At 42.8% G+C, this 22,030-nt stretch overlaps 1 protein-coding gene across 20 annotated transcripts in view; it reads right to left on the bottom strand.

Annotated features, from left to right (window-relative positions):
* The window catches only part of Ttll5 (tubulin tyrosine ligase like 5), a 265,849-nt gene that overhangs the window by 24,041 nt on the left and 219,778 nt on the right, over nt 1-22,030 (bottom strand). For 12 of the 20 annotated variants that reach the window (XR_009226355.1, XM_046440809.2, XM_046440808.2 and 9 more), the window contains 2 exons: nt 12,267-12,349; nt 8,425-8,499 (listed from right to left, as the gene is read on the bottom strand). The exons of 3 other annotated variants lie outside the window; for them this stretch is intronic. Coding sequence is in view for 16 of the 17 variants with exons in the window: in XM_046440809.2 (XP_046296765.1) it covers nt 8,425-8,499; nt 12,267-12,349 (158 nt within the window). In the remaining variant the exon portion in view is untranslated. Of the gene's footprint in view, nt 1-8,362; nt 8,500-12,266; nt 12,350-22,030 lie in introns of those variants that run through there. 5 more of the 20 variants (XM_046440812.2, XM_046440818.2, XM_046440807.2 and 2 more) reach the window with 2 other exon arrangements.

Raw genomic sequence — 22,030 nt, forward strand, 5'->3', positions numbered from 1 at the left:
TCTATAATCTTCTTTAAAAATTCTGGCAAAATACACATAATGTAAAATTTACCATCTTGACCATTTTAAATGTAGTTTAGTGGTATTAAGCGTATTGACAATGCCGCGCACCACCCCATCACCCCTCTCTGGAATTCTTGGCTTTCAAAACCCAGCCACCCTTTAAGTACCAGCTCTCCACCTCCCTCTCCCCCACCCCCATCGCCACCACCCTGCTCTTAGTCTCTGGGCTGTGACTGCTGGAGCTGTGTAACAGGTTAGTGGAATCACATGGGGTCTATCTTTTGGTGAGGGACTCATTTCACTTTAGTTTAACGTCTTAAAGGTTCATTCATGCTGTCGCATGTGTCAGAACCTCTTTCCTGTATAGGCCCAGAGATACTCCACTGCACAGGGACACCTTCACTGCTGACTGCTGGCTTCTATGAGTAGTGCTGCCAGGAACACAGGTGTATAATATCAGTTGTGCCCCTGCTTTCAGTTCTTCTGGATATACACCCACAAGTGGAACTGTGGAATCCTATGCTAATTTTACCCTTTTTTTTTTGTACAGAAGAATGAACCCAGGGGCACTTAATCATTATGCCATATCCCCAGACCTTTTTTATTTTGAGATGGGTTGTTTTTCTGCTCTTAAGGTAATCTATAACCTTTATTAGTTTGTTTTGGTACTGGGGTGATCTACCACAGAGCTACATACCCTTTTTATTTTATTTTTTAGACAGTCTTGCTAAGTTGCTTAGGATCTCCCTAAATTACTGAGGCTGGCCTTGAACTTATGATCTTCCTGCCTCTGCCTCCCAAGTTGCTAGGATTATAGGCATGTGCATGGCACCTGGCAGAGGGAATCCATACCTTTATATCAGTTCTGCAATATTGATATTTTCATGATTATTGTATAGATGAGAAAAACTGAAGCTCAAAGAGGTTAACTAATTGATACACTGTTGCCAATTGGGAAGCAACAAAGGCCACACAGGCAGGTCTAACTACAGAGTTATGTCCTTTCCATCCTGCATTCTTCTTACAGAACTTAGGTATTATTACTGACAATGGCTGTATGGCCCTGAACGTGAAGTTAGAGTAAGCATAATAGGTAAGGGTAAAATAAGAGGTAAGGGTTGAGAGAACATCAGTTTTGTTTCTGAGAATAGCATAAAAATATATCCATGATGATGAATTTTACACTGTACTCAACACTAGCTAGGATCTCTAATAATAGAATGTGGTATTCAATTTTAAGTAGTATACAATTTAAGAGACATCTAAAGAATTGGAAAGTTCACAAGGATTTAAAAAAAAAAAAAAACAGTTCAGTGTGTTCTAAAGCAAAAGCTCCTTTATGTGATAAAATTGAAGAGTTCCAATTGGTATAGAGAAAAACAAGTGAAGAATAGTCTTTCAAATAAACTGAACCTCATTTTAACCCCTAATAGTGAGATCCTTGAATGTGATCTAAAACAGAAGACCTTCATGCTGGAATGTGCATTGTTAACAGGTTTCCAGTAAGGTTACAAATGCATATCAGAGGTTGTTACCTAAAGAGTAGGCACCAGTCTCTCATTCTTTTATAGTAAATGGTTTTACAACACTGTAAGAAACAGGATAGAAAAATTAAGTAATTTATAGGGAAAGTTATTCTGATTTTGAAGATTTTTTAAATAAAATAATGATAAAAGATGATAAAATAAAATGAAATGTTAAACTTCATGGTATAAATTCTAAGTCTCAAGGGATTTAAAAAACATGGCAAGATACATGTAATTATTTGAGTAAAGATTATTGGAGGAGATTAATTTAACTGGACTCTTATGACAGAAAGGATTTGCATATGTAGACAAGCATTCCAAATGCTAACACAATAAACAAAGGCAGAAATTTGAAAATTTACTCAGCTTCTTTTTTTCTTTCCTTTTCTCTCTCTCTCTCTCTCTCTCTCTCTCTCTCTCTCTCTCTCTCTCTCTCGCTGGGCAATCATCCTACCATTTAGCTATATCTCTAGCCCTCAGTCAGAATTTCTTAAGCCCCTGCTATGGACTGGGCTCTGTGCTGGGGTTTCAAACACACCTCGACTTCCAGGGAATGACACAGTCAGGCAACCCCCGAAGACCCCAGAATGTCAGGAATGCCATGAAAGAGGTGCTCTCAGAGTTCTGATGGAGCAGAGTCAAAACCATCTAATTAGGTCAGGGCTGGAGTAGGATAGGGCTGGACAGGAGAGAAGGAGTTAAGGACAATCAGAATCAGCATGTTGGGGAGTGAGAGGTGCCCAGACCCTGGAACTTTCACCTACTTAACGGAGCAGAGAACAGCAGGCTATACAACAGGGTGAGAATGCTACTTAGTTTCCAGATGCTAGCTGTCACATGCTTCCCAAAGCATATAGATACATCTTCAAACAGCAAGGTGACATATAAGGTATCTGGGCCCTGCCCCAAAAGACAACCAGTTCTTGTCAAGCAACCCACTGAGAGAAGTCATATTTAATATTGTCTAAGGCACACAATTCATCGTCCTCTAAGTGATTGTTATCTTACCTGTGGATTGTATGGCCTGCAAAGAGATTTAGACTGCACTGGTTTTCCCCCTTTACAAACTATAATCATCAAGGTGTACTACACAATATTTTACCTTCTTACAGATAATGCTGAGAAGTGGCCATATGCATATGTTGCTCTGCTAGCTTGTTGAGGGCACTACTGCTTCATCTGAGGTACTCTAAAATTATGTAAAACATTTCCCTTGGACAAGAACTAGGAGAAAGCTTGATTTCCTCCTAGTATGTCTTTCTGATAGAGAACTTTTTCTCTGTATTCCCATTTATCATGTTCTTGTCTGCCTGGCTGTCAGGAGACTCAGAACTAAATTTTACCTCAATTCCAGTAAAATTTTATGATCTTATATGTAAAACAATTGAATTATTTTATTTTTTTGGCCCTGAGCTTCCCTTTATATGTTACTATTTTATTACATGAGGTTTTATATTTTAAGACCATGTGCTAGAGATGAAAAGTATATGTTGTACCCATCTGAAGGAAACTGCCAGAAATGCCCAAACTGGCATCTTGGCATTCCCTAATCACACCGCAGTGGCACCAGGCTGACTGTCCCACCTTTCGGCCCAGGAGAGAGAGCTCTGAGCTCACCAGCAGCTGGAAGAATGAGTGAATGAATGATGGGAAGCAGTCTGACTGCATCCTCTGAAGACTGAAAGCAAAGGTAGAGTAACTCCCCCAAGACGGCAAGCCGCAAGTACAGCAGTGCTATTAACCTGGGCGACAGCATAAGCCAGCTGCTGAGGCAACAGATGACCTGGTCAGAGGGATGGACTGACAGAGTTGCCGTGCAGCCAGGAGAGCTGCAAATTATCCCAAATAAAGTCGCAGGTTTTCATGAGGTCTGGCTCTTGGGCTTTTTCCCCCTGTTTACAGACAATAACTTCTCTTGACAGAGGTAAATTGAGGGTGTCTCTCTTCTTGATAATCAAAAGGCTATTGTGGACAGCTCAAATCCTCTGCATAAAGAAAAGGGTAAGTATGTGTACACATGCACAATAGCGATTTATTTTGGAGAACAGTAAGCAAGGATGACTATATATAAAACAAAAGACTTAAGAGGAGTCCTGTTTCTTTTTCCTGTTTTGCACTGGAGGTTGAGGCCAGGGGCGCTTTGCCACTGAGCTACATCCCCGGTTCCTTTTTATTTTGAGATAAGGTCTTATTAAGTTGCTCAGGCTGGTCTCAAACTTGCAATCCTCCTGCCTCAGCCTCCCAAGTCACTGGGAATCCAAGTGTGTGCCATCACACCTGGCAGAGGAGTCCTTATTTCTAAGAAACAACTACAGTTTCGAAAATTCCATATTCCAATATCTGGCTAAAAACTATGACCAGTTCATTACCTAATAATAATTGCAGCTCAGCCATCACAAGTTAAAAACTCTTGTCAAATCCCCAAATATCTTCATTTGTGCTTGTCACATGTCTTAAATTCCCTACAAAGCAAATTTGAAGTGAATGGAAGGGGGAATTTTTCAGTATACCAGAAATAAAAAGTAGTGACCTAAGAGCAAGAAACAAGCAACAACACTAGACCAATTTCCACCTCGATGAATTTCTTCTTCTTCACTTCATCCTATAACTGGGTTGATTTCCCAGCTTACAGCCTCATATCATACTGGGGACACAGGTTATGTTTTATTGATGTAGCTATGGGGGTAATTCACACATTCAAGCTGCTCCTCTCTGGAGTCAGATAACTTGATTACCCAGACTTAGGTTTCAAGAGCAGAGAGCCCCTTGATACCTACGGTGGTAATTGGAAATACACACATGTTTGCAAGATGAGAACAGAAAAGAATAAGAGACTATTGTTTCAGTTTTACTAGTGATGCTCTTCAGTCTGAGAACTTGAAGGAGACTGAATCTTTTCTTTATAATTTGAAAGATTAAAGGATAAATATCAGTGCCGATCATGTCAACAGGGCAATATATACTCAAGTCATCCTTCCCTAAGCCCTGCAATTAAACACCTACACTCCTTGGGCTCAGTGCAAACTCTACAGATCAGGTAGGCAGAGTTGTAAATATTTCCATGTGTAAAGCTTGCTTTTTCCAAAGGCAGGCATGGCTTAGCATGCCATTTTCTTTCTTCAGAACTTTCAGGAAGAATTATGTCCTGAGGACACAAGGACGGTAAAGCAAAGGTATGTGGCTATAACAAGCATCCCATGAAACTAGCAGGAAGGTATGTGAGTCACAGGATGGACAGCCCAGAGGATGCACTGATGACCTGGATTGAGACATATAAAAGACTCACCGAGAGGGCAATGTAACCTGGGTTACTTGCCCAGTTCAGGGCTACAAGATAGGACTGGCTCTTCCTTCACTCAAAATGAGCGGATATTATACAGGACCACACAACTCTGCTACAAGATGCGGCGGTAGGTACGATCCAACAATCCAGGTGCCAGGCATTTTTTTCCAGGAGGTGTGTGTGCTTCTGTAGTGTAAGTGTAATTTGAGAAAGCGGCCACTGCACAGCCTCCTCTCTTTATAACAAAGTAGTAATTGTTAACAATCGAAGATTCATCACTCTTCTCTTGGGATTTCGCCAGCTCAGCAAGAGACAATATCAATTTTCAGATGTTATCTTTCTCAGTAGCCTATTTCTTAATCCATTTCAGAAACAGAGTTCCTTGGTTTTCTTTAAGGCATACGAATCTCCTTTGGGTGGGTTCTTAGAAGTCCCCTCCCCACAAACTGAAAGCCAGGGTGTCTTCTCCCCAACTCACAACCAGGTAGTTCAGCTACACTGGAGATTTGTTGCTAGACCTAGAAAGTTTACTAAATGAAATGAAGGAGGCCTCAGGACAGGAAAGCATGAAATGTCAATGGCAGGCAGCCAGGTGACTTTGCCATGTAGAAAGATCTACATCGTTCTTGTGTGGCTGCAGCCAGATCAAGGCTAGCAAAACACACATTGTTAAAACATCACTTGTGTAACCAGCCTATAATGAAGCGCTATGACAGTTGCTTAGAACTGGGTGACATTAACCTAATTTATACGTGTGTGTGTGTGTGTGTGTGTGTATTTTTGCCGGTTCCTGGTAATGAAAATTAAAGATGTTCTTCCTATTGATGTTTGTTTTAATTATGTGCATGTTGGATGTGGTAGGGAGAAGTTGGTGTGGTTGTAGGAAGAAAAGAGAAAGAAGCTTGGAAAGAAGTTGATTACACTCAAAAGTCCCAGAGAGGAGGTCACACTGCATGCCACTTGGTCACTGGTCACAGGAAATCAGTGTTGGTCAAAAGACAGAAGACAGAGTGAGGGGAGGGTCTTGGCCAGAGTCTTCACTGGGTAATATAAGACATGGCAGGCAAACAGGTTAGGATGGGCTAATTGGAATGATTCCAGTGGGCTCTGGAATTCCAGGGTGCTCTCAAGCTGCCCAGCCATGGGATGACGAGGGCAGGAGAAACTTTGCCTGGTGTGGGAGAAATAAATAAAGAGGTGGCTGGGTGTACAGACTTGGGATTGGCTTGTTTCATATAAAGCCCGTGTTCATGGCCAGTTGTCAGTATCTCCAGGAATGAACTAGCTCTGTGTGGGACAGCCCCTCCCCAGTTGGTAAATCATCAAGAATACAGTTAAGATAATGGGCATATATATATGTAGTTTATAGAGCTAACATAATGCAGTAAGACAAATATAGATCCTGAGTAAACAGAACCAGGTCTGCATTAAATGTGACACTTGCCTGGGGCAGCACACAGGGTCTCAGACAGGCTTTAGTTCCTAATATCCTTCAGCACTGTGCCCTCCGTTCTCTGATACGGACAAGCCATGTTTTCTCAGTATTCACGGTGGTTAGGCAAACACACTGGCAAATCCTTTAATCTAACCCATCCACCTTCCTAAACCCATTTAAAAGAAGGTTCTAGGACTGTCATAACTGGCAAAGATACTGGTTTATGATTATGGCTGAAACGCACCTCTGTCATCTACACTGTGTTCATGACAAAAAGCAAGCGCGCCTCAGGTGATAGGCTGTGGCCTCTTGGGGTCTGCCTCCTCACTCTGTAAGCCACCTAACTCCCCTGCCCCAGGAGAGACAGCCCATTGCTATCTGCCACACACCAGGGTCATGGGCCTGCCGTGAGGACCTTCCAGTAGTGACTCTGGGCCATGGGAGGCTGGCTTCTAGCGTGCTCTGGCCTCTGCTCTGCCCTATGCACCCACGTGCTGTGGCTTGTTGTCTCCCCACCTCAGCCAATCCAAGGCCCAGCCTCAGCAGCACAGCTATGCACAGCGCAGGCTCAGAGGGCTGTGCTTGCTACTGAGGTATCCAAGTTGAGAGAGAGGCTCTTTCCCCAGGCTTCTTTGCAAAGATCCTACATTGCCAGGTACTGTTCAGGGTGGACAGTGAGAGATATTCATGAGAGAGGTTCAAGAAAAGAGATATTAAATTGTGGCAGGTCCAAGTCTCACAGCATTGGAAGCAGATGGACACGAGTACTTCTTGGCAGGCCATCAGTTTGGTTTGGAGCTTGATGTCACATTCATTCTTCTGGCTGCCAGTCTCCTGAAGGAAATATTGACCTTCTCACTTTAGTTTTCTATATCTTGAGTTGTTCATCATCGGACAGGCTGCTAAGTATCAGTATCAAAGGACCACTGGCTAAGTAAAACTATAGGCTGTCTTCAGTTTCTCTGGTACCTTCTGGTAGATAACCAAGCTATGGATTTGGTGTTCCCGTCTCTCTTCTCATTCCTTTCTGGAAAGAGTTTGGATGGGCTGGGGAAAGATATTTGAAGTTTTCTGATCCAATGTAAATGAACCCTGTGGTGGGTAAATAATTTTCCTCTTTCCTTTGCTCTCCTGGGGTATTTTAATGAATAATGCTTCTCAAATAAGTATATAAATATTCCCCAAGAGGTAAGGAGAATATTAAGCTCAAAGCATGTGTGCCATTAATATTTTGTGTGTAGGGGAGCGCAAAGAGCAAAGGAATCATCAGAGCCTTGAGGTTTCATAGAATTTTCTGGAAAGTTTTGAAGCCCACAGCTGGAAAGAAAATACTGAGGGCAGCATTAGTGAAGTGTGGATACAGCTTCACAAGATCAAGTTTGACAACTCCTTCAATGTATGAGTTTTTTTTGGATGGGTGTAGGATGGGGCTTACAGTTTGTTTTGCTGCCAATTATAGCATATGTTATTTAAAATAACTCAGCAAAAAGCATAATTTATCAACCTCACCAAGATGTTAAAGAAATTTTTTTGTTCTCTCCTATCTCCCATTATCTGAAAGTCCAGTTCACAAAACTACCTAACTTTAGTTTCAAAGCCTTCTTTAATAAATATCCATTCTCTATCGAGACGATTGCAACTTGATCTTCAAAAGATCATGTTTCCCAATGTATTCAGTTACATTTTACCTGTGATAACTACAGTATGGCTTTAGTTTCTTTCTTTAACTCAAAGACCCCACGTTAAAAAAAAAAAAAAAAAAAAAAAAAAAAAAAAAAACACAATCTCTAGTGATAGTAGAGAAATTTCTTACTGCCAGAGCGCCACCTACTGGTACATCATTATAGGAGCAAGCTATTTGTATCTAAACTTTGACCTATGGTTTTGGAGAGTTCTGAGCTTTGGTTTTATTAAGTCCCAACTTCACTGTCATTTTTCTTCTTTTGGAGGTGCGGGGGATGGAACCCAGGGCATCATACATACTAAGCGCATGCTCTACCAGTGAGCTACATCACCATCTTCGTCACTGTCACTTTGAGAAGCTAACACTTCTTTTGACAGCTGCTGAATCTCTTCCATAAAGTCAGAACGTGATAATGATTAAAATACGCTGTTATTCTTACTATTACCTTAAATTGGCCCTGACTTCACCGACTTTGTTTTTCTCTGTCCTATACCTGTAGCAAGGGCTCCAGATTGTGTGGGCAAGGGTTTGGATCTGGCGAAAATAACTTGGGGAGCTTCCAAAGATCCTGAAAAAATGGAAAAAAAAAATCCCTACTTAACAGTATATTTGATCTTGGCCCAAAGGACAAGAAGTCAAATCTAAAAGTATGTTATGGGGATCATCATTCTCACAGATGCTGCCACCCCACTTCCTGCCAAACACCAGAGCTGTGATCTCTCTTTTTTGCTTTCTAATAGTACGAGTGGGTCATCGACCCAAATTCCTGGGCCCTGGCCCTGGGGAGAGAGGAACATCTAGGGAGCAATAAAAGGCACAGGATGTAGGCTAGTCATTGCAGGTTTTTTTTTTTTAATTTTTAAATTTTTAACTTCTTATACTCAGATCCACTAGCTGCTCCACCAACTATATAATATATAGTGAAAAGAGTAAGAATCTGATAATAAAAATATGTCATTCTAACGAGAGCTGCCAGGTGCATAATTTTACTTGAAAGTTAAAGTAACTTCTAGATCCTTCAGGCTTAAGCTCCGCTGGCTTTGCTTTATATTGTATATTAAAGTAAGTTCCTTTCTCTTGTTGCCTATGGCGTACTTAAGGGGCTCGAAACAATGAACATTTAACAGGACGCTGCTTCTTACTTCTTGTCAATGAAATCCACCACTGATTTTCAAGAGCCTATTAGGTTCCTTGCACAAAATACTGACCAATAAGAGCTTAAAAATAAGAGGTGGGGGCACAGTCCAGGAATGGGAGGGACCTCCACAGAAGCTAAGGGGCAGGGATGAGGGCAGCTGGTCTGGCTTTGGACCCTACAATAATGGTGGTTGACATTATCAAATCAGCATGAGAGAAATGTCAGTTATCTAATCTGTGGCTGTCTTCTATTTTCGTTCACTTTTAGCACTTCAGAACTCCAGAAGAATGCCATGGTTATAAAGAAGGAAAGCCAAGGACTTGGCTTTGGGCCAAGAGCCCTCACTCCAGCTTCCTTCTCAAATTTCTAAATTTGCTGACTTTACCCCTTCCCTTCCACAGCAAAATTAGAATATTTAGAGGAAGGTAAGGAAGTCTAGGAAAAGTAACCTGCACAGAGTATTCCAGGCACTCTGCTGGGCGCATCCACATTCACTACCTCATTTAATGTTTGCAATAAACAGAACGTAAAGAGCCCACTGTCAGTTGGGAGTTGTTTTTCAATGGTGCCCTGGGATGAGCTACTGCCTTATTCAAACAGCCTGAGGAACCAGTCACACATCAAGCCTGGCTAGCCATATGGAGGGGAAGGGTCAAGCGCCAGGAAACAAAACCTGCTATAGCGCCATGGGCTGTTAGCACCATGCTTAACCAACTGAGTCTACTGGACGAGACTGGGGCTAACTTTCTTTTGAAGACAGTTCAGGGATTCCTGTACAGGTACAGACTTCCAAAGTCCCTTCCTGTCTTCTCATGGGGGCTGTTCTCCCTTCTTCTAAGTTTAAAGAAAAATGTAGCGACTGGTAACCTAGACTTCTCATAGGCCACCTTTGGAACCCCTAGAATAATTGGTGAAATCTAACCAAACCACAGAAGACACAGGATCTGCAGCTGGACAATGATGTGCCGGTTACTTGCTAATGGTATAAATGACCACACTAGAGTTAGTCACTAACACTGTGAAGGCTAGATGCCGTGGGAGGTATGGGAAACACCTGACCCTCACTGTGTCATGATCATTAGTGCTTCTTTTAACACTTCTTGGTCAAGAACACCAGGGAAGTCACAGAAGAGAACAAATCCAAGGGCATTTAGAGGCCCAGAGTCATCAGCTGACAAAAGCAGTCAGTAACAGGCACCCTAAACAAGGTAAGAAGAATAATCTGCTTGTTACTGTCAGGTGGCTGTAGGGGCAAAGGTCAACCTTAGAGGCCAGGGAGAAGTATGACTTCTCTTTGCTCCATGCTAATACCAAATTCAGTAGACTAGGCCAAAACCTACTAGGTAAGGTCACCAAGGTTAACTAGACCTAATTTATGGTCAAGATGCTGCAAGCCTGACTCACATGACCTCTCACATTTCTAACTTCCTCGGCCAGAGGGCACATGGTGGTTCAGCTCAATTCTTGTCAACTAAATGGCGTACACATTAAGTCCTCTGGGTCTCCTGGAGCTGCCAAGCACAGTCAACTTCTCTAGTTTAAGCAAATTTGGAGAGCGGAAGGGGCTCTTAGAGCCTTTGTCTCAGGAACACCTTCAAACTCGCCCATGATTCTCATAGCCAGCACTTTTCTTCCATTTCAATTCCTGGTGGAAATTTTACTTCCTTAAAAATGAGTGCTGTGTTCTAAAGGCTGGAGATGTAACTGAGGGGTAGAGCGCTTGCCTAGCAGACACGAGGCCTGGGTTCCACCCCAGCACCACAAAAACCAATCAACCAACAAATAACAACAAAAACCCACTACCATGTTCTAGCAATTCTTTGGGGAGGGTCATGAGTACATACCTATCAAATATTTCTTATATTCAGGTTTGAAATTTTAAAAGGAGAACAAATCCTTATACTCTTATCATCGTATTACTATTACCTGACCTGGGTGTAGGTATAAGGCCTTCCATACATAGCACTTCATTTAATCCTCACAATAAGCCTGGAGGGTTATTTAATTATCCCTATGATACAGCCAAGCAGCCGAGCTTCTCAGAGATGTTGTGGTCACTTTAAGGTGTGTTATGTCAACCCCTCACTCACACTCCCCGGCCCCTCCCTGAACTCCTCCAGGGCTCCTCATCGCTGCCAGGGCAACAGCTCCGTACTTGGCTCCTAACAGACTCTGCCACTTCGTAGCCTTCTCTTGCCACCGCCAACTCATGCCTGCGTCCCTAGCCACGCTGATGGGAGGGAATCCTGGGCCTCTGCACACACTTCCGCCTCTTCTTGGATCTCCATTCCTCTCCTGGCTGAGTTGTCCACATTCAAGTCTCCCAAAAGATGTGGGTCCCAATACTGCCCAGCCACTAAAGTTATTAGCTGTAACTTTAGACATATTTCATAATCTGTCTCTTTGTCTCTTTAGTCATAAAATGGGGAATACAGTTCCTATATCACATCCCTGTTCAGTGAACAAATGACTTAAGACCTGTAAAGCATTCCCAGCTGAGCTGGACACACGGCAAACGCTCAAAGTTGTCTGTTATTCCATATGTCCCTAGTACTCATAAAGAACCAGGAGGTTACCTGCAGCACACTCCCTGAGGATGTTTCCGTCTCTCTGAGTCTGTGGTTCCCAGAGTGGACACTGTACCCTACACCCTGTGAGTACCTCAGGGCCTAGCAAGTTACCTTCTCCATAGTAGGAGCTCAATAATCAATCGTCATCAAATTGAATCAAAGTGATTTCATTCAATTTTCTGATTATTTAGTGTGTTTTTTATGAATTATTATTCACACAACACTAACCCTGGGCCTCCACTGCTTAGCTTACACCTAGGCTCTGGATCCACGCGTAACCTCCCTCAAGTCCACAAACTCCCATGTTCAGGGGACAAGAAGGTCCACCTCATGGACTGTTGTGAGGATTAAGTGAGAGATACATGTGGAAATATTAACAGTCAAATACATGGCGTTTTTGCTAAATGCTGCAAATCTGATAGCATTCTACCAGACAGGCAAAAAATGCCTATCTAGGCTGTTGCATTATTTAAAAGGAGGACGCAACAAAAATGCTCGTCCCAGTGCTCGAAGAGTCTGGGCATTTGGTTATTTGAAACTGGAGCTCCGGTCAGAAGCAAAAGAGAGAAGATGCCAAGCTGCCACCTTCCTGCCACCCCTCCTACTGAAGGCCTGCTGGTCACTGACCTGTGGAGCTGGTGATGGGCATAAAGGCTGCAGAGTTAAGGCTGCTCTGGAGTCCGTTCAGCTGCCCTTCTGCGGAGGCCCCTCTGAAACACAAAGGAGCTGGGTCAGACCTAGGGACGGGAAGGCGAGGCCAAGTCCAACCAACTAAGGGCTCTGCCTCTTGCTCGTGGTGTTTCCTCTCACGCAGCTCATTCCTGGGCTTCTTTCAAGACTGTGTTCAAATGTCATCTGATCAGAGAGGACGTCTGTGACCCAGGGATACCCTTTTCCTGAACTCTTACACAAGTCAAGCTTTAGTGTCCATTTCTCCCCACTGGAATGTAGCTTTAAGAAAGCACAAGTGTGGGTCACTGCTGCGTCTCCAGGGTCTGCCACATGAGAGCTACTTGATAAATGGTTGTTTGGTGAGTGAAAACATTAAGTTCCTGGTGTTGACTTAGATAAATCAAAAGAAGACACGTTTTACAGACACTGTATTTCATGCGGAGCAGTGGAACTCACTGTCATCGCACCCACCATGGTCGTGTGGCACTGTCAAGACATCTGTGGTCCTCCCTCCCAGCAGCTAGCGAGAAGAGGCCAGGAATGCTACCAAGCATCTTGCAGGACACAGGAAAACACCCAAGCAAAAAATTACCTGGTCCAAAATGTCAACTGTGCTGAGGGTGACAAACCATCACACAGCACCTCTGCTCACACCAACTCTGACAGGAAGCTGGACAGAGTGTCACTGGTTCTCTGTGCAGAGGGCCCTCAGTTACATGTCTCAGAAATGCCCTAAACCATGGCCAATCTCCTCGAGGCTCTTACAGGTCTCTGGAACTCTTTCACTGCAGTTATCAGATTATAATTGTGAAATCATGTACAGCGTGGCTCGTATCTGTCATCAATGCCAGAATGTGAGTGCCATAAAGACACGGATCGTATTAGCACTTCTGTATCTACAGGTCTCTAATGCCGCATTTTATGCCATATCAGATACATGTTTTTGGAAGGAATTTGACCCACTGTGCTCATAAATACATTTATTTGGTGGGCCCATCTGCCTTGATTTTTTTAGTTGATATGTTCAAGTTTTACTTGGGAGATTAATAAAAAAATTACTCATTTTTTTTGTTGTAGTTGTTTTTTTGGCACTGGGGATTGAACCCAGGGACACTCAATCACTGAGCCACATCCCCAGTACCCCCCTTTTCACAAAATTTATTTATTTACTCTAACTTGTTATACACGACAGCAGAATGCACTTCAATCCATAATGTACATATAGAGCACAATTTTTCACATCTCTGGTTGTTCACAAAGTACAGTCACACCATTAGTGTCTTCATACATGTACCTAGGGTAATAATGTCCATCCCATTCCACCATCTTTCCTCCCCCTATACCTCCTTCCTTCCCCTCCCTCCTCTTTGCCCTATCTGAAGTTCCTCCATTCCTCCCATGCTTCCTCCCCACCCCCATGATGGATCAGCATCCAATATCAGAGAAAACATTTGGCTTTGTTTTTTTTTTTTTTTTTTTTTTTGGAATTGGTTTACTTCATTTAACATTATCTTCTCCAACTCCATCCATTTATCTGCAAATGCCATGATTTTATTCTCTTCTAATGCTGAGTAATTGTTGAGTAATTTATGGGGACGAGATGTCCTAGATCAATTAGGTTTGACATTAACAAATAACATCAACCAAAATGCACCCACTATTATGACTAGACAAGGTTTTAGGAAAGGAAAAAGATTTTTGATGGGCTCCCTTCATGCCGGAGAAAAAACTAAAGATGTTATAGCTCATTGCTTACAAAATTTTGCCACTGTGGGTGTTCCAAAACAGTTACAGCTTCTGCAAGCAATGTTCCCACTGTATATATATATCAAGGTTTCCCTATCCATCATCTACTGAAGGGCATCTAGGTTGGTTCTACAATTTAGCTATTGTGAATTGTGCTGCTATAAACATTGATGTGGCTGTGTCCCTGTAATATGCCCAGCCCTTTATATATATATATATATATATATATATATATATATATATATATATATATATATTTAGATACAGAGTCTTGCTGAGTTGTTAGAGCCTCGCTAAGTTGCTGAGGCTGGCTTTTAACTCAACGATCCTCCTGTCTCAGCCTCCCAAGCTACTGGGATCACAGAGGCCAGCTCTCTGTTTTTGTTGAAGCAACACTCAATCTAATCCTTCCTCTTCCAACATAATTTTCTACTCATTCATTCACATAAAAAATACCCAGTATTCCCTGGACATAGACCATGTGACAAATGCTAAGGAGAAAACACACGAGCGGTGGGAGAGGATGAACCAGGAGTGTGATTTGGCTAGTGAGGGGACAAGGGTGGCCGTTCTGAGGAAATCATTCTTCAGTAGAGTCGAGATATTATGAGAAGGCACCAGCCCAGAGCAGGGGGCAGGGCAGAGCTTCTCATGAAACATACACCAGGATTCTGAGCCAGCAAGGGCCTAGAATGTCCCGGAACCAGCCATAGGTGTGCGTGTGTGGGTGGGGATAGGCAGGCAGTTTTTGCCAAAACTTCCTCAACAGAAATCACCTGAGTTACTTGCTTCCGGGCTCTTCCTGTGGAGACACTGACTTGGTGGGTCTGGGAGTGGGTCTGAGAAGTTTGGCTTTTTACAGCACCACAGATGATTCCCATCTCCAGCAAAGCTGGGGGGCGGGGGGCGGGGGGCGGCACATCAGGCAAGCTGCAATCTGGGGCCCAGGCGCGCCCCACCCCCACACTCTCCCTTTGAGGACAGAGAAACTGTGGAAGGAGAAGAGAAAGGAGCAGAGGGCTTCTGCCTTCTCCCACAAGCCTCCCCCAGGACAGCCACATCTGAAATGTTTATGCGTTTTATTTCAGTCCCATATGGGCCCATGAGCCCAAAGTACCTGCTGTCCGACATTTACTTCCAGGTCCCAGAGAAAAAGGGAAAGTCCTGAGGGCCTAGGATGGGCTCCTTCCCTTGTGGAAGTGCAAGTCCCTCAGGGCTGCTGTGCTGTGGGGGAAAGCCCTGGATGTTAGCAAGAAAAGAGAAGCAGGAAGGCACACTCCCTGGCTCCATGGTGAACAGGCAGCTGCCTGAGGAGAGGTGACTCCAGGGTCCCCAAACTCTCTAGCCCTCTCTCTCCTCTCTGCAACTCCAACCCAGCCCTCACCCTCGCAGGCTTCATCTCACCTAAGGTCTCCTGGGCCTAGGCCCTGGGCCCAGGTCTGCTCCCTCTTCCATCCTCCTTCCTCCCATCAACTCCCCCCAAACCCTGAGAAGCGCTGAGTTGCAAGTTGAATCTAATGATTCTATTGTTTCTTTCTTATTCTGGGAATTGGACCCAGGGGTGCTTTACCCTGAGCTACCTCCCCTGCACCCACCTCCTTCTTTTTGAAATAGGGTCTCACTAAGCTGCCCAAGCTGACCTTGAACTTGGGATCCTCTATCTCAGCCTCCTGAAGGATCTGGGACTACAGGGGTGAGCCAAAGTGTCTGGCTTTTGTCTCCCCCTTTGGTGGAGTAATGTGTCCATAGCAATATGAAGGGAAGTTCTTGAGTAAATTTTCCCTGGCAACACTGGTGTACAAGATGGTTCAGGTCTGCTGTTACTCCCTCAGGCACACTACCGGAAAGATGCTTTTGTTATAATAATATCATTTCCTTGGGAAAATGCACTCCAACTTCTGGACAACCCACTCCTATATGAGAACTTCTGAAGCAGGTTTGTTTGAGCTGCTCTATTACTTTGTCTGTGACTCTGCACCTGGGAACACCTGAATTTCAGAACATATTTACACGGGAAGGTATGGATCTATTTCCTGGATTGTCTTTTGGTCTGTTACTGTGTAATAATAGCATAACAGGACTACCTCAAAGGGTTCTAGAAGATCAAACAAGATGGTGAACGTAAAGCACATCCTAGCACAGTGACGGGTGTGAGAGTAAGGACTAAACAAACACTATTACTAGTGCTGCCATTTTTACTTAGGAATATCAACAGCACTCTATAGTCATGATATAGTCTCCATACAGAAATATCAAACTGGATGACTCACTGACTCCAATGTATGAAATATTCGTGCTAAACTGTAGGGGAATGACCACATTCCAGAACCTGGAAATTAACAGCAATTTGCTATTAAAATCAACCTACAAGACAGAAAGCTCATAGTCAAAATTACTCTTAAAATCCCATAGGAAGCAAGGCCTCATTTGATTGACAGACTCTCTCTTAATAAATCTAATATGTACATTTTTCCCCCTGCTAGCAAGAGAATGAATCACTGATCCACTGGGCACTAAATGAAATTGGAGTCTGGTCTTGAGGGGCTGTGCTTATAAGACATTTATCTTTACAGTGAGGTCGGCGGTACAGAAAGGTGGGTGGGAACTGACTGCAGGAACAGCGCATGTCCGTCTTCAGCTGTGTGGAATATGGGATGGCCAGCCACTGTACTGAGATTATAATTGTCCTTCTCTTAGTAGCTGCTGTGCAAAGCTGAATGAGAATTTGACGCAGCGGTACTCATTACCTGATGTTTCCTGATTCCAGTACACGTGGAATACGAAGAAGGGGCCAAAGGTGAACTCAGAAAAACTGGAGTTATAAAAGTATCAAGAGTTTTACAGGCAGAGATGCTGAGAAGACAGGACGGGAACAGTGCTATTAACTTTAAATCATACCCGAGAAGAGCAGTAAGACGTGAGCACCTAGCCTTTAAGTGCTCTTCTCGGCAATGTCTTGGAGATGGAAAAGTGTTAGATGCAGTCAAAGGTTGAGGGCTATGTGCTCACTGAACCCCGGTGATGGTAATGGACCTAATCCTTCTCTGTCCATAATTTTTTTAAAAATATTTTTTTAATTGTCGATGGACCTTTATTTATTTATTTATTTATTTATTTATTTATATGTGGTGTTGAGAATCAAGCCCAGGGCCTCACACATGCTAGGCAAGTGCTCTACCAGTGAGCTCCAGCCCCAGCCCCAGCCCTTCTGCTCATAATTTCTAAAAACCACTTAAGGGCATGCTGCCTGATTCACTGAGCCATCTAAGAACTATAACAAGTAACGTGTCCATGTGTCATAGCAACAAAGAATTAGGAAAATCTCCTTTACTACTGACACATGCCTTTTAACTAAGGTAGACCTTTCTTTGCTCACAGCTAGCACCTGCGGTTTTCTTAAATATTAAATATATACATCCTAGCCCAGAATTTGATTCCATGCCTGCCTACTCTGACCTTTCAAATTTTCTAACATCTAAGAAAGTGCCGGGAATGGGCATTATTCCTACCGAGAGGGGGCAGTTCTTCTGGGCCTTCAAAGAAATTATTCAACAATGAATTTCAAACAAATAATGTCCCTATGAAATACTGCCTGCATTTATCATTTTGGAAGATTTCTTTTAGTGAAAGTCTCTACATAGGGGACACAAGCCATCTGAGTGGTGGCCCCACCTGCGCAACATCAGGAGCACACCCCACAGCCGTTTCTACAGCCTCGGGGGTGGGTGCAGCGCAGGAGCCCCCTCACCATTTTGCCGGTGCGGCTTCTGGCGTGCTTTTCTGTCATCTTCATGTCCTCGACCTGTGGTTTCCTCTGTCCTGTCTCTGCCCGCTGTTTTGATCTGTGGGAACTTTCTGAAAGTGACAGGCTTTCTTCGAGGCTGGCTTGTTCGTGACCTCGCCAGGTTGCCTGCGGTTTTTGCTGCGCTGTTTGTCTTTGGGCTCTTTTTTGAGGCTTTCCCCATCTCTGACCCCTGGGTACTGGTTTCTATTTCAACAGTGGAGTCAAAGCTTATCTTGGACTCTTGCCACCACACAGAGATGGCCTTCTGTGGAGGGCAGTGCTCAACTGTACACGGCGAGCAGAGGCCTGGGCAGTGGCAGAACAGACATGGTCGCATCTGTGGAGGTCCAAAGCAACATCCCTGAACGTCCTCATTTTTATAAAATAATGGTGACAATCAGCCTCCTTCAATTCCCAAAGGAGAGAAGAAACCCCAAGAGTGCAAGGTACGCTAAAGAAACAAATGTCCAGAAAGGGAACAGTACCCTGACTTTTTTTTTTTTTGGTGAATGTTTACTTTTTGATTAAATATCTTCCACCTTTCCTACTCGAGCACCTGCCAGCACACAGGGACATGCATCTCTTCCTTTATCTATCAGTCCAGAGATTCTATATGCATCTCAGAGACCAACAACATGCCGATCCTTAGAAAATAACCACTGGAACTTTATTAACTACAGTTTGGTTCCAAAACCAATTCAAGAAACATTTAGTAAGAGTTGTGGTAGATAAAACTCCATCCATTTTATAAATATTTAACACACTATCCATCCCACTGCATTTTTGGCTACATGTCTTTTTGTTCGTGAAGTTATTTACGTGGGCCCTTTCTTCCTGTGGGTTAATCTTTTCAGAGGCAATACTCTGTTGCTTGCTTTAGTTTCAGTCATTTCTTCAACAGGTGTTTAGTGAGCACCTACCATGTACCAACAAGGTTTAAAGGGCTGTTATCTCAGGTTGCACCATGTGCCAGTTTGTTCAAGGCCATTTCTGTGTTTTTTTTCCTTTTCTTTATTTTCATTAGTTTATTCTCTTGTCCTTTTACAGATTTTCAAATTAAATAATTAACTCACACATGTTTGATCTTTCTTGTCTTTTTAGATAAGTGTATTTAAGACTAAAGTTTACTTTTGAGGATAGTTTGGACTAGCTCGCCAATTTGATACACAGTACTTTCACAGCCCTTCAGTTCCAATTATTTTATAATTTTCACTATGACTATCTCTAAAGGCAGTACTTTATTTCATGAAGTTTCTCAACTTCTCCATCTTAAAAAATCTAGTTATTTTTTTCAAATTTCGTGAATTCTGCTTAAAGAGCATGAATTATTTGATACCGATATTTTTAAATATATAGAGCCTTCACTTGTGACACAGTATGCACTAATTTTTTTATAAACGTTCCATGTTTAATTGAAATGAATACATATTCTCCCCTTTTGGGTGCAGGAGTCTATACATGGCTATCAATTTTGTCAGACTGTGAACTGTGACTCATAAATAGGTTATAAACTCAATTTAGGCACTCACAATCAGCATCTAAAGCATCAATAGAAAATACTGTTTTATTTCACATGCATATACATATAAGGTCTTTTTACTGGACTGTATATTAAATGTGGTTTTTCTTATTATGAGTGATGGACAAAAAAGATTAAAAGCCATTTCTGCATTTCAAATATCCAAATGCTCAGTAGCATTTGTCTGAATTACCTATCAGTTACTGATAGAAGTATATTTCAATAAATCATCCACTATGACAATTTACCCATTTCTCCCTATAACTGTGTCAGCTTTTGACTTATTTTGAATTTATAATATTAAGTGCATACAAATGCTTTTCTTTATCCCTCCTGATGCCTTTTGCTGAATTCCAGATTATTTAATATTAACATTGCTGTGCCAGTATTTCTTCAAATTACTATTTTGTGGTTTGTATTTTTCCAATCCTTTGTTTTCCATTTTCTTGTGAGATCTAACTTTAGGTATCTCTCTTTGAAGCAGCCTATAACTGAACTTTTTACAAAGGTGCAATGTTAATGTTTATTGTGACTGTGCATATATTTCTACTGTTAGTTTTTCTTTTCTCTTTACCATCCTTTTCTTTTGTTCTCTTTGCCTCCTTCCACTAGATTCACAGGATTTCTACATTTCCCTTTCCTGTTTGTTTGAAAGCTATAAAGTTATTCAATATTTCAGTTCTGCCCTTGAACTTCACACAGACCCTGCTATACATCAACTACCCCTGAATGCACTTGGTTCCTATATCTTGTCTTCATTGTCTTAAGGACATTCTATCTTTATGTAAAATGACAATTTTCATAGTTCTTAACATTTATTGACATTTCATAAACATGTTGTCCTTCACTATTTCTTGTCATCCAATGCTTCTGACTTCATTTTTACCTCATGGAGTCTTTATTACATATAAGTTGTCTTAGTGAAGGTCATGTGTGATCTCACAGATCCCCCAACCGAGACTGAACTCAAAAAAAAAAAAAAAAAAAGTGTTTTCAGCCCAAATTATTTTTATTTTGCCTTCACTCAAGTGACAATTTGGCTATGTATAAAATTCTAGACCGAAAAATCCCTTTACCTCAATATTTGGCATTAGCAATTGTATTCTGCCATCTACTACTGTTAAGAATGTAGAACTCTGTGCCGCTTTGTAAATTTTCTCTTGGGTGGTCTTTAGTTTACTTTATTTTTTGTAGTAATAGGGATTGCCCTTTTTTTGAGTTGTAGAGGCTGGCCTTGAATTTGTGATCCTCTTGCCTCAGCCTCCTGGATAGTTGGGATACAGGTGTGTGCCACTCTCCTGGCTTCTCAGGAGGTCTTTAAGACTTATCATTCCCCTCATTCCAGGGCGGGGGCCAGGTGGAGGTTGATCCCGGGGCATCCTGCATGCAAGAACTCTTATCCCTGAACTATGCCCCCAACCCCTAAGATTTTTCTTTATGCTTAAAGTTCTGAAGTTTCACTATGACATGTCTAGAGGTATACTGATTTGGGGTCTATGAATGATTTTTAGCTGAGGATTCATGTATTCTTCAATTCTGGAAAATTCTCAGTTACTGTACTTTCAAGTACTGCTTGTCTACAGGTTCTGATATTCCCATTAGAGTCCCACGCCAAGGTCCATAGATACTCCTATGAGCACGTGATATAACATGTCTGACCATTCAAAAACATTGATTTATCTATGAGGAATATTCCAGCCATGGATCTTGTTGGTCATCTTATTTAGTAGGACATTCATTCATGTTTGGAATTTGGGGCTGCAGGCTCATTTTTGTTGTTTTCATGGTGCTGGAGACGGAACTCACACATCCTGCCACCGGGCCACAGCCGCCCCTGCTCCTCCTGCCATCGCGTCGCTCTGCTCCCTTATTCCTCCCTGTCTGGAGCCTTAGTGCTGCCGCCACCACTGCCCCGACCTGGTCTGGAATCAGGTTTTGTACTGGCATTTGGAGCCCTTGCTTCAGTGCTGTTTAGAAACCCTGTTCAGAGGCCAGGCTGTGTGTCCCTGTTTCCTGACCCTGTGGTCCACAGTTTCAAACAGAGACGTGGCCTCGGGAGCTCAAGCCGGTTTCACCGTCTTCCATCAGAGAAGCCCCCAGCATCCTGTAGGGTGTTTCAGCCTCGGGATGCTAACATTGGGGCTGGATGATTCTTCGCAGTGAGGGACTGTCCTAAGCTTTGCAGGAAGTCCACAAGCACCTTCAGCCTCTGTCCCCTCAATGCCAATGGCACCCCCAGTTATGACAACCAAACCTGTCCCCAGATATTGCCAAACATTCTCTGTGGAGAAAAATCATCCCCTGTTGAAAAATCAGTTTTTATTTTCAAACCTGGCTTTAGTCTCTCCTCCTAGCAGGGCACTTCTGGGCCCAAAATGCCACAGGAACTGAACATGACGTTGCCCCTGCCTGCTTCCAAAGCAGAGTTCAAATTCTAAGGCCAAAGAGATATTTCCCTTATTTGAAAGCACGGTTATGCCCTGATGGGGTTCTTCTTTAAGCGTTTTCTCTCTCACTGGGGTACAGGAAAGCGTCAACTTATGGAGCCACCCTGACTAGAAATCACTAGGTCTGAATCTATTCTTTTGTTTGAAACTAAACCTTCACCTTCAAAGCCTAGAGTTATTAGTGTCCAGGAAATCAGAAGGTGTTTGGTTTCCATAGCCAAGC

Source organism: Marmota monax, unplaced genomic scaffold (genome assembly GCF_021218885.2).
Source record: "Marmota monax isolate L192 unplaced genomic scaffold, Marmota_monax_Labrador192_F-V1.1 WCK01_AAM20220418_F8-fsc00017, whole genome shotgun sequence".
Lineage (NCBI taxonomy): Eukaryota > Metazoa > Chordata > Mammalia > Rodentia > Sciuridae > Marmota > Marmota monax.